At 35.3% G+C, this 13,926-nt stretch overlaps 1 protein-coding gene across 1 annotated transcript; it reads right to left on the bottom strand.

The window, feature by feature from the left end:
• Positions 1-3,911: 3,911 nt before the first annotated feature.
• Positions 3,912-11,105, bottom strand: LOC100373331 (metal cation symporter ZIP14-like). The gene is made up of 8 exons (XM_085501790.1): positions 10,674-11,105; positions 9,970-10,225; positions 7,699-7,868; positions 6,907-7,026; positions 6,389-6,646; positions 5,717-5,972; positions 4,719-4,906; positions 3,912-4,067 (listed from the first exon to the last, which is right to left on the bottom strand). Exons 1-8 carry the CDS (start codon positions 11,103-11,105, stop codon positions 3,912-3,914), a joined length of 1,836 nt encoding a protein of 611 aa, XP_085357916.1.
• Between the last annotated feature and the right edge of the window lie 2,821 nt (positions 11,106-13,926).

Here is a 13,926-nt window from a genome sequence, read left to right as displayed (position 1 = left end):
GGAACGGTTACTTCATTTTTAGTAACCATGGTGGCAAAGGTGTTTACATCAGTGAGTCTATCTGACTTGTGTCAGTTACGCACACTGGTTTCCACGGGTACCGAGATATTTGTATAATAACAATTAATAGAATTATATACGTAATAAGTGTAAAAACAAAATCTGTCTCTATATTTTTCACTGGTTTGACACGTATTGAAAAAAGAAAGTTGTAGCGTCCGATAAGGAATATGCACTGACAGTAACAGCGCCATCGCCAACGAAGAACGATTGCGCTGTTCCGCGTACGTGTCTGCCAGTGGATCCGCTATGAATATATTTTCCTTCTTGACTGAAATAAGTTATTAACATACTACACGTATTCAACTGGCTGCGGAGCACTACCAAACCCACTGGAGGCGAATCTGGCCGGTATTCTGAGGGCGCTTGCAATGATGGCAAATCTGTTTGGATTTAGTGGTCACATGACTTTCGCGTTCACCCCTCGTTTACGCAATTTATATTTATTTTTCAAGAATTTTTCATAGGAATCGCAACAGACTGCAAGCAAGTCTACGAGTGACGCAACTTGCACCAATTCCAGACCAGTCATTGAGACCTATTTCTTAGGCGCGCCCTCTAGCGATGTGAATGGGCGACACGAAAGCCGTATGTATATTGTTTCAATATATAGTCGCCCAGCAATAAAGATTATATTCTTTAGTTTATCTGATAAACACCTCTACACCCAAACGCAGTTTTTGAATTGAATGACATTGTTTTAAATTATAAACATCATTTTGTTGTCACAGCAACCCACTTCAAAACTGTATTGTATTGTACACTTTGAGTGGATTTACAAACCCATTATTAAAGGTAGTTACTGACAATAGTAAAACATTGACTAGATTACATTATATACAATGATTTATAAATCAGTGTGTCCCACAATAAAATCACGCTGCAACAAAGTTTTTTATTGACACCAACTTTATTTGCACGGATCTTCATTACAAATTAGTGTTCAAATCCAAAGAAGCTCACTGCATAGCAAGAAAACAACTAAAACTAAAACAATATTCTACTTTTAACCATTTGAAAGTCAACTTCTGTCACTTTCACAAAATTTGTTTCTATATTGTTTCAGAACGTGCGATTAAGATTTGTAGCCAATGAAAAATGTCCATCTATTCCACAATTCACAAAGATGTCCTACAAAAAATACATACACATTTTAACTGGAAACTAGATAAAATATATACAGTAAACTTCACTGAGTTTGACCTGAGGTGGGCTTCCATCTTGACAACTTTTATAATAATTGACATTATTTATTTAAAAAGAAATAAACCAATATATAAAAGTAAACTTCACTGAGTTTGACAATGTCTTTCAAGTTAACGGACATCGTAAAATACATGTAGTCAAAATAAATGGGTCCATAATTAAAATTATACATATTTAAAAACATACATAAACATGTATAACATGTTATACCAACATATTAGCATGTGACCTTTAAAGGTATAGTGAACGAAACATTTTTAATTAGTTTATGGTGGTTACTATAATTCTACCAGCCAACAGTATTAAAGCCAGACTAATGTTTGTCACAAAATATCTCTTTACTACCATACTTTCATTTCATATAGAGATCAAAATAAAAACAATCCAATGTATGCTTATATTAAACTGTAAAATCAAAAGCGGGAAGAACGTCACCTGCGCAAGCGCGGAAATTGAGTCCCAAGCGACGATAACAACACACGTTAAAAACGCAAAGGCTCTTAGGTAGATGATTGTTTGTGGAACGCCGGTGGAGCCGGTGAAAACTCGAGAAAACAACACAAACTCAACTTTGATGTAATCCTGAACAACCAAATTCATATATGTTACACACGTAAGGCTAATCTTGTTACACTGTTCAGGGGACTCTCAACAACCATCGCAAAGTACCGTTTTCTGCGAGTTTTTGGTCTTTGTTTTCACCGCGAGGGTTGCCAGGCGGTAGAAAATGCCCGGATGTCCGCCCCCGAGGATAGCAGATAATGATTTTAGAAAATCGATTCACAAAAAAAATAGTGCCATCATTTGCAACAAAAATGTAGAAAGTACTTCAAAGCATGTTGTACCCAAGAGTAGCCATCAAGATTTTTGATTTTGCTGATGACATTGTGCTGCTTTCCAACAATATGAATGATGCACAAAAACTACAGAAACAAGTGGAGGAGTGCGCGAAAAAAATGATTGTTCAGAAGTAAATAGCTTCAAGACAAATTATATAGCAGTGAATAGCAATGGAAGAGCAGCTCACATTCCATGAACAACAAATAGCATCGAACAGAAAAACTATCTTGGATCAAGAGCACTGAAAAATACATAGTCTTGATGTTCAATATTGTTCAATTAATGTTCAATATCAGTAGGAAGCAGCAACTAACCAGCAATTAACTAAACAAAGACCTCAAACCATTAAAAAAGAATACACAAGAAAGAAGTTTAAATTTGGCAGGCAATCTAATCCGATATAATAACCCTGTATAGTTGCTTCAAAGCTAATATAGTTGTCAGCGGAATGGAAGGGAACAGATCAACCGAAAGCCAGCTGTGAACTATCACAACCAGTGAAAACGTGACACGAGCCTCACAAATGTTGCGGAGACCACGTAATATGCAGGGAATGGGGGATTGGGGCATGTCATGGCTGTTCAGTAAGTCCCGACTGGAATGACAATTATTGATCGAAAACCCTGTGAAGTGAAGGAAAAAAAATATTGCAAAGCAAAGAGTATAAATACAGCAGTACAAAATATATACAGTAAACTTCACTGAGTTTGACTTGAGTTGGGTTTAGTTTATCAACCCAGACAACTTATTATAGTTGTTATTATTTAAAAAAATAAACTCGACTGAAAAAGCAGCCATTTTTCTCTTCAATATATAAAAGTAAACTCCACTGAGTTTGACAATGTCTTCAAAATAAGGGACATCGTAAAAAACATGTATTAAGTTGAAATAAATGAGTTCATAAATAATATATGTGCACTGTAATCTCACTTCAAGAATGACATTGTACAATAAAATTATAAAATGGACACACATGGAATGTCAAGATGAATTACATATCAAAAAAACAACTTACTATAAGTGTAAATGGTACAGTAAATTGCACTGAATTTTACTGATGAGCTGACATAACCTGGAACCCAACTTTTTGAGTAAAAAAATGTCTTTAGTACAATGGTACCATATTTATCGCTGCGATAGGAGAATATCAGACCGAGTAACAGCAATCACCAGCAGGGTGCAAAGGAAATAACTCATGGTAATGGTGAGTGAAAGTTAATTTTTAAAACAAACATTGCTAAGATGTGTAATATTTCTATCTAATTCGAAAACCATCAGCGGACCGTAACTGCAAATGTGCGTTGTTAGACGCGGTAAGACGTCATGCTAATTAGCATATGGTCACGTGGCATCACTCGTATGAAACAGTCCTACAGCAAATGATATCAGGTGATAACCTCATAAAGTCTTTTGCCGTAATACTGTCATAGATTTTCAATTGTTTTGAAATGCGGTTTAATATTAAAAGAAAGAGTGTACATTCGGATTATACATTATTGTATACAGACCACAATAACCATTTCAGTTCCATGTGGCTAGACAATTCAATTGCTAATGAATGCATTTGGAACACAGCTAAAAATGTTTCGGAATTTCGCAAGGGCAATATTCCCGGTAAAACTGGCGGATTAAAAATTTGTAGAAAAAAAAACATGTTTTAAATTTTCGTCTAATCATTAAAAATAACAGTCTGAACGCCAATTTTTGCAATTTAAAATGACCAAGCACCAAAGTGAGAAAGTTATAAACTCTAAAGGTGATTTGCATATAATTTACATATGTTGTTCAAAATAGTTATGATATAACTATTCATCTAACTGTAAATGTGCTTCAACAAAAGTAAGTATTATCATGATTGCCCAGCCAAGAAGAAGACCGCAATTTTGAATTACAAATATCTTGGCTTGTTTTCTGTCAGAAATATTCTCCTCGTCTTCCTCCACTGAATTGATCTCCGGCAACTGCAAATACAATAAATAAATTACTTTGCATGGTTTGTCCATGTGCTTGTGTGATGGCAGTGATGGCGAAATACACAAAAATGAATACCAAAGGGATAGGTTTATAGATTTAACAAGTTACTCTGCTATGTGATAAAGGAGAACAAAGACGGATATTGAACTCGTATGTTGTATGGCCTGGTCAAATTTGGTCTAAAATATATAGTAGAAGACACGTTTGGTATACGATTGGCTATATTTGTTTGGTACAGGACTAGTCATGAGTAACATTTGGTCTAAGAGACATATGAGGTGTAGGAATAGTCACACTCATTATTCCAATGAATACATAAATAGGTCGTCTATTATCACAACCCTGCAGTGCGCCATATGTGCTACAAACTGTACTTTAATTCTGTCATCACTCCGGATATTTTGCTGTTCCTGCTATTGATTTTGACATATCGACTGTGAAAGATCACCAACCATACTCAATTGTATTAGGGCTTCCGAGCTCTATGTGCAATCCGTCTCTCATCCGCCTTATCTCTTTCTGAATATGCGTTCCGAACTTTGTACTCGCCCTCCATGTTATTCAAACCTCATAATACCTCAACTGAATTACTTCATCCTGTCTCATACTACATTTAATAAATGCCTAATAATACTTACCATATCCACCAGTGAAATGTAGAGGAACATTCCAGCCGCTAAAGCAAAGATGTAGTCGGCGGCATCTGTATGTTGAGTTAGTAATATACCACATACCAAACCAAGATAACACATACAGGCAGACAGGAAATTGTACGTCAGCGCTTTCTTTACGCTCATACCAGCATTCAGCAGAATTGCAAAGTCACCTGTATGTAAACAAGTATAAAAAGATATTGTTGATTTCACAATTCTGCAATGACAATTCATGTGATATCTCTGGGACATCTCTGATTAGCATTAGTATTAGCAGTAGGAGATCGAGGCGCCGAATACGGCCTCGATACGCCTTATTTCACTTAGCTTTTGTTATTAAGAAATCGATATTCATACATTTTTTTACATTAATGTATTCATGACATGCTCAATACATGATAATGGTTGCGGATACGGAATATTTAAATTAGTGAAAGATTTTAAAATGATAAATTTGAGGCTTTGGAATCGCTTAAGGCAAAGAGGACACCAACATGTACACGTATATACAGATAACATCTAAATATGAATAAACTGACCTTTGCTCATATTTGTAGAAAAGATGACATCTAAATATGAATAAACTGACTTTTGCCTAAATGTTCTGTGCAGATATCAAACTTGATTGTCCATCATAACCGCCCACTTTATACATTCAGGCATTGCAATAAGAGATTTATATATAAACCCAGTAACTGCCATTGTGTTGACTGAGCAATTGTACATAAAATATCCTGGTATAATTGCATTTATTATGTTGTTTACATTGTACAAGATGTTTTAATGAAAAACATTACAATGTTACAATGTTGAAATTAAAATTCCTGCTTGAGATCATTGAGTATGTTTTTATCAATGTGGCAATTAGTTATTTCTGTGTTAGACCTTCAAATGTCACAGTGGTTCAAAAGAAATGACATTTTAAATTACATATGGTATAGTTGTCATACTATGCGTTCGTCCAGAGCACATTTTCAACTTACCTAACTCGTGTGGCAACTCTTCACATATAACTGCAATGCATATACTGATACCATTCAGAATTGATACGGAAAACGCAGCACCAATAGTGAGTCCATCAATAAAATTATGTAACCCGTCTCCAATTACTACCATCCATGCAACAGTTGCTATGGTAGGGGTCTCCTCCAAAGCCACATCACTATGGTCACTATGTTTATCTCCCAATGGTGCATTCTGTACACTTTCTGATAGCCCGTTTTTCTCTTTCTCGGGAGTCTATATACAACAAAAGCGAAAAGTCCTTATAGTGGCACACTCCTGAATGATGAGAATCTGAGGAAGTAAGGTCTTGTCTAGTTTTAACTCTTTCAGTTACAGTATTTTGGGTTACTTAAAAGCAATGCATTTTGGGTATTTTAAAAATAACGCTTTTCAAGATAACTGGAAATAAATAAATACTACATATTTGTTATATAAATATAGAAATATGAACACTATACAATGTATATGCTAATCAGATAATCAATTATGCACCAAGTAGAGCCAATATAAACAACATTTACATCAAGTTGGGTCAATTTATAGAAAATGCTAATTATGTAATTAATATGCATCAAATTTGGCTAATATACAGAATACGCTGAGCAATATACAAGTTTTATAAAGCGACCACATACAGATTAAATTCAAACCTGAAGGTCATTGTCCTTGCTGGTAGCACTGGTAGCAACAGCGACTTCATTCTCCAGAATTTCAGAATTTTCAGAATCTGTAGTATCCTTGCTAGTATCATCACTGGTATCAATACACTTATCTTTATCAATAAGATTTGCTGCTTCTTTCACTGGGTCCAGTATTCGATGCTCAGAATGTCCCGGCTTTGCCATCAAAGAACATATATCAACAGATATAAGTTCAACACCAGTTGTTTCAGCTTCTTTGGCCAATCGCTGCATATCGGAAAGATAAAGAGGCATGAATCAGGGATGAAAGACTTCTTGAAGAAGAGAAGATTAATTTACATTTTATTATTTTTAGTGAGAACAAAATAAGTATAATGCAGTCAGGGTACAATTACCCTTAGATTATGGTAGATTAGAAAGTCTTTATTTGAAGTCACATTACAGGCAAGGTCTTTTGTTTTCTTCAATTCATCGAAAACTAGAGAAATTGTTCAAAGGGAGTGGGTATGTTGCCCACAAAATCTTACCTTTTTCCTGTTAATATATATTTTCATGATCTTTTCTGTCAAGAAAAATAGATAGATTCCACCAAGTGCTGTTGTGTTTATCCAAACAAAATCAAGTTCACCTGCGGGTACTCTATGAGCCTTGATACAAAACAAACAGTAACGTTAGAAAAGAAATTAAATAGTGGGTAATATTAGATCATTTGACCATCATTAAAAGACACACTGCCATCACAACTATATATTTGTTTTTCAATTCTATCTGTTCTATTTGTTTCCGGATAGTCTTTAATGTGCATGTCATAACTACTACTTATATTCAGTTTACTGAAATGATGTGAATGTAAAGTGACACCTACTTCAGTTCTTACTTACTTCATCGATCATCACAAAAAGCCAATGACTACGGCAAATTTGGTTTTGTTAAATACTTTTTATACATTTTTTGGTTTGAAAAGTAAACTGTCGTCATACTACATGTGCGCGCACGTGATGTATGAAAAGAAACATGTTTTGTTTCCACGAGATTCGAACATACACTAGTTGTGTGCGATTTTAGTCCAATCACCAACATGTACGATATGAACAAAAAACTCAACTCGGTATAAACAAAGACATATCTTTTCTATAGTCTTTGGTATAAATGACTGTATTGTATTTGTTCTATTCATAGCGCATATATGTGTCAACACGTCTGACAGTAGCATTTCAATGGTCAAATATAACATGTTTTAGTATACATTTTGTAGTTAATGCGCACTTTCATGTTTAACTGCTTAAACAATATCTCAATAACTTGAATATAAACCTTACCTCAGGCAATAGATGCAGCAATGCACTACCGGATAATGTACCCACAGCTAAACATATCAAGAACATCAAAATGGTCTGGTAAACTTTCTTTTTCATAAATGGAACAATGGTGACACCAATCAATGAACACAGGTTAATCAAAGTGACAAAAAGGAGGCTAAATCCCCACACTGAAAGTAAACAAAACACAACAGTACATTAGTAATATATAGAGTAATTATTATGTAACACTTGAAAACAGTTTTAATTAGTGATATGTCGATCGGTTCTTATTTCCATTTCAACAATAGTGCTGTTTTCAAATCATCTACTAGTTCTATGGAAGAGAATTTTCTCGCTATCCTGTGGTAATTGCATATTTATGTAATGTGACATTTAACTACAAAAATGCTGTGCTGTGAGCTTGGCTCATGGTTATTCATGCTAATCATGGCTATTACATCAAAGCAACAAAAATCCGGTTACTGTATTTGCACGAGTAAAAGCGTATGTTGACATAAGAGCACGTAAACAAAAAAATGCATTTACTGCGATGCTGAATTGTTAAAATATGACTTATTTTTTTTTACCACAGGCACACTTGTGCATTAAAGCAAATCATCATTATCATTAAAGCAAATACGGCGAATAAATGAAAAAAACAACAACAACCATAAACTACAATTCAGAACGACAAATTATTTAATATTTGTTAAAATACCAAAAACTGTAATGTATATTCTGAAAAATTAGTCTGACACTAAACTAGTCCATCGTAAATACTCTCATCATTGACATACACATGACAGTCACATGTTATACACATGACAGTCACATGTTATACACATGACAGTCACGAGTTATACACATGATATAAAACATATTAAATAGTCAATTATTAATTAAACTAGAAGTAAACAGACTTTGAACTGTTTTTAATGTCAAACTAAACATTTTTTCCAGTTCCTTTTGTGTTTGTTTTTACAATGCATGAAATGGAGACAGCAGCGAACAAGTAAAATGCGATTATACCCGCTACATATATAATTATAACTCTTGTACCAAACTGTATGAAATCGTCTGTTTTCTTCAAATGTTTATTAGGAGTGTTAAGTGCCAGTTCAAGTGTAGGCCACGGCCACCGGAATTGACTCTGATACCTGTTTTTAGACCTGGATTCAGTCCAGATCATAATAATGATTAGGGCTTCAATTAGAGCTTTTTGAAACCAATACCTATCAAATGCAAACTAAGAACCCCGATATAATGCACTTCTGATATAATTTAAAACAGAGCCAACAAGCGATTGATTATGTACAACCCATGTGCTATTTTTGATTCAGTATTCTCATTGTCCGTCTGCACGGTGTTGTTCCGTTCGAAGATTTCTCCCTGAACTGCTTTGCCGGAAAATTCACCTTGAAAATGCCAGATAAATACAAATCACATTTAAGTATACATGTCTATATTTGTATGTCACTCTAATGCACTATGACTAAAATTGCACGGACTGAATATGTAGTGATTATAATCCCACATACAGACAGAAAAAACTAACATGGATACCACACAAACAAATGACTGCCAGTTAACTACTTTTTTCGAATCTAAATAAGTATGACGTGCACAAAAAACCCTGCATACATGGTCCTGGTCTGTGAAATGTGTTTTTTTTCAGAGGCATTCGCCCTTTTTACCTCTGAAAAGCAGTACCGGACACGATTAAGTATTCGAATTTAGCAATATTCCATATAAACACTGCATTTTGAGAATGTAAAATATCTATGAACATACCCCCCCCCCCAATACTTCATGTGTAAAGAAGTGTACTGTTAAATTGTTCTGGAAGGGGGAGGGTCCATGGATATCTATGTTGGAAATTGTCTTTAAGGTAGGACGCTACATATAAGTAAAATATTGTAATTTTCTTCATCATAATTGATATATCATGTTATCAACTATTAAAAAATAGATTGAAAATGTGGGTTCTTGTACTAGGGTCAGCTCGGAAATCGGGAAATGTTTTGTTTTAGGACTGATTGGCATTCAACCAAAAAACATTCTATTGACTAATGCTAAAACGATCGTATGTAAACAGATTTCGTCACTGTTATATGCACTAAAATATGCGTACATGTTAAAAAGAAAAGTCAGCATCAGAGTAGCATTCTACCTAAAGATCCCCATTTTTGGGTATTTTCCTATGGTAATGTCCAAGTCTAGTTTAATAGTACTGGGAAGCAGAAATTGGGGTTAATGCAATTCCTGAATTTTGAGTCAAGTTTTATTTACCTTCAGCTGCCGTTGGGGAATCATCACTATCATCTGTTTCATTACCAACATTTCTAAGTACCCTGTGTAACCAAAAGTGTTCAAAATCCAAAGTTTCATCATCATCGCCATCATCTTGATCAGCATCATCATCATCAGCACATCCTTTACTTATTTGCTGTAGTATAACTGGACACATTTCAACCATTTTGTGCCGGTCAATGTCAATGTCACTGTCCATGTTATGAATCTGTAGAATCTCTTCTGATGTGTAGCACTGTAAGGTAACCATGATATAAGTCATCGCATTATGTTTTAGTCGATACGGATCTCATATGAAATATACAACAAGTGTAAATTGCCGTGTTACATGAGTGCTGCAGGGTGAAAAGAATATATGAAAATACAAATGTGTTTGTTATTTATTACATGTTTTAGCGCTGACATGTTTTTGAAATATTTCTGCCAAATGTCAAAACAAACAGGTCAATATGTGTATACCAAAGTACATCAATACATATAGTTGCAATAAGTCTGAAATATGAAATGTATTCATGTGCGTGGGACTTACTAGAGTATGGTGCAGACAGTGTTATATCGAATATATCAAAAATATGCATTTATATATTGGGAGAAAGCATAATTCTGGTTCAGTTTAACAGAGACATTTAACATGAGCTCCAGTGCTTAAATATTTATAATGCGAAAAATTAATAATTAACCACCATTGGCCATTCATGCGATCCCCTCTGCGTGGATTCCATAACGTCTTCCATATTCTGTAAGCTCCAAAACGATGGGTCATTGCCGTCGTGACGGAGTTCTATTTGCCGTGAATGATCGACTGATGGTGACGCAAATTCGTGATTTCGGTCAAAATCATCAACACCTGCTACTTGAGCAAGGTTGATACGAGAATCCACGCTGCCACGTTCGGTCAATTTCTCTAATAAATGCTGTAATTGTTCGACTGACAGTGTGCCACCGCTACCGTATTCGTTGATGAGATCGTCCAAAAACTCGTCTGGCGATGGAAAACAGGATTTTAGCTCCAAAGTGTTCTCTTCAAGTTCAAGGGTTAGTGATGTTGCCACCCACAGGATTAGAGACATATAGAGAACGCCAATACAACACATGGCAGCATTTGTGGGGTTCATAGCTCCGTACAAGCACCAAGGAATCTTTTACAAGAGTAGCAAAAACTTACAAAAAAGGTCTGTATAAATCCACGTTTTCATATCACCGACATCTTTTGTTTATGCCTAAAGTATGCACTTTGACCTCCGTGGTACCATTTGACGAACCAATGATTGGGGTTCACCACTTGAGTTGACCACGCCCATCACAGTGATAACCAATACAGCCTGTGTTCGACAGTTGACAGCGTATGTAGACGTGTTGTTATCGCTATCGAACAGGATGAATGTGATAACACAATGATTAATCATTCACGTAAAGTACTTTTGAACCCTAATTGATGACATACCCTAAGTGAGTATGGTGCAGACAGTGTTATATCAAATATATCCAAAATATAGATTGATATATTTGGGTGAAAAATATTTCTGGTAATTTGTTTTGACGCTCGCGTGTGGCTTTTTATTATTGTTCTACCCTATTTTACCAAGTTGTACGTATAACCTTCTTGCTTCACAGACAGAAATTACAAAATATATAGGCAAAACAAAAATTTTCAGGTTATTTTTTTTAAATCTACTCATCGTGGCTTGATTTTATGATTTGTTTGTTTTCGGAAAATTGAATGTGATGGTATTTCATTATTATTTATTCATTATGCAATACCAAGAAATTAATATTCATTATTCCGGTCTCAAAATGCGACGCATTTGAACATGGAATCCTATCGTAAAGTGAAACAAAATTAAAAAAGCAGGCCTCCTGTATTATGTTAGATGCTAAAATGCGACATGTAATTTTATCATGAGCACATCATAGCTTCTTAAGGGTTAAATCGGCATATTTTCTAAAATGTGCGACAAGGCGATAGCTAAAGAGGCGGCACTTCAGTTTACCACGCCCATTACAGCGATAACCAATGACGTGCAACAGACTGTCCCTGTGATATCGCTATCGCATCAGGACACCATGACTGGGGGTAAAGTCTGTTTGAACCCTATTGTTTTTGTTTAGGCCGTGGTTATTGGTATGCCCGTGCCAATAACCAACGATGGCCCATTGACCCGCCGCGTAGCAATAGTCCAAGTCGAAAGGGCTGGAAACCATAAAATGCTTGATTGACACAATTTCACAATCAAAGCGTTTTAAGGTTGTTATTTAGGGTCAAAATATGTTAGGATTTTTGGTTAAAAAAATAGGGTGAGAATTATGTGTGTTTTTTCAACGTTTAAAAGCGAAGACAACATAATGTCCCTAGATGAAGGAGCTCCATAAATGTAGAATGCAATTTACATTTCCTCAATGTTTCTCAAAAAAAGCTACGATCGTCATCTTTTACCCACAATCCTTGGCTGGAGAATCAATCAAGATGGACTCCATCATACTGATGAAAACTTGAAAATCTAGAGAATGAAACATGATATAGTCTCCTACATTTGTGAAGCGCTTTCACTCGGAAGTATTATTCTGTTTGTCTGGTATTCTCATTTAAGCTTTTAATTGACCAATTACATTCAAACTTGGAATATATACTCAGTATTATTAGTCACAGCTTCCAGGATATAGTTTTGCACTTCAAGTACATTTCAGGGATATTTTGAATGCCAAATTTGTAACTGTTCCCAGTTGATTCACACATTACTATGACAGCTATGACATGTTATGTTACCTGAGGCCAAACTTTCGCGAGCGCCACGTACCGCAAAATAGTAATACCTATGTTATTCCTTTTCTAAGTCATGTATCAAATGTGTATGGCAGTGAATGTTGTATTACACAGAATACGAGATCTATTTGGGATATGTACTATAGATCTCCTATAGGAGATCGCATTGTTTATGGTTTACGTGTGTGCGTCTGCCGAGTGACGCTGGCATTCGAAAATAAAGTACCGCTAATGGCGTTGTTTGCTACTTTTGTTATTAAAAATACATCTGTGTATCCCTGCTAGTAAAACACTAAAGCGGGAGGGTTGTCACCTGCGCACGCGCGAGTCCCAAGTGACGATAACAACACACTCTAAAAACGCAAAGTCTCATGAGCAGACGCTTGTTTGTAAACAATGACATGCTATGGTCATCTGACGCATGCGCTTTAACTTATAGACAACGTTGTCACAGCTGAGGGCGAGCTAGTGCTGATATGCTGGTTGGCAACTATTGATTTCACAGTGAAATACAGTAGCATATCCTATTTTTTCTTAATGGAAATCAAAATCATTACACTGTCTAGTAACAGTATATACTATATGTGGTTACAGTGGCGGATTGTCAAGTTTTGAAATTGCTTTAATAATCACCACAAGTTTCTATAATACAGAAACGATGTGGATTTCTTGAATCTCTTTTAAAAAAGAGATTGTGTTTGACTTTTGCCATGATTAAAATTGTAATTTCAGAATATTTCTTTTTTTTCGCCTGAAAAGGACGAATGTGAACGTTTTGGATGGCAATATTACGTTGGACAATTCGAATTTGAAGATATACGACATCTCATAGGCAAGATTATTAAAATACTAGTAAGTAGGAGGATTCATTTACAGGTGAAATGTACAAGGACAATTTTCAGATGAATTGAAATTTGTTCACAGGCACCGTTACCGGAATAAATTGTCGAAGGCCTACATGACCACGTACATATAGATATCGAGAAAACGACCACTACTTGTATAACTGATTTATAAAATGACAATTTTTATAAAAGACAGATTTTCTGATACAAAATGATAGAAGCGACCGATTGGAAGTGACAATGCCAACGAAATGTTTGTGTGGCATAACAAATAATTCAATAATCCATGTAGTCCATGCTGATATCATTTCACACACACATATACAACTT

This window comes from Saccoglossus kowalevskii, chromosome 7 (genome assembly GCF_978046115.1).
Source record: "Saccoglossus kowalevskii chromosome 7, keSacKowa6.1, whole genome shotgun sequence".
Lineage (NCBI taxonomy): Eukaryota > Metazoa > Hemichordata > Enteropneusta > Harrimaniidae > Saccoglossus > Saccoglossus kowalevskii.
This window is presented reverse-complemented; position numbering and strand designations above follow the sequence as displayed.

Bases quoted from the DNA above. Each gene is read 5' to 3' on its own strand.
- LOC100373331 (XM_085501790.1), bottom strand. From the start codon at position 11,105: ATGAACCCCACAAATGCTGCCATGTGTTGTATTGGCGTTCTCTATATG. The intron at 7,869-9,969 runs GTAAATAAAACT...GTTTACTTTCAG, and splicing joins TTCCCCAACGGCAGCTGAAG to TGTGGGGATTTAGCCTCCTT. The intron at 5,973-6,388 runs GTTTGAATTTAA...TGTTGTATATAG, and splicing joins GCAAGGACAATGACCTTCAG to ACTCCCGAGAAAGAGAAAAA.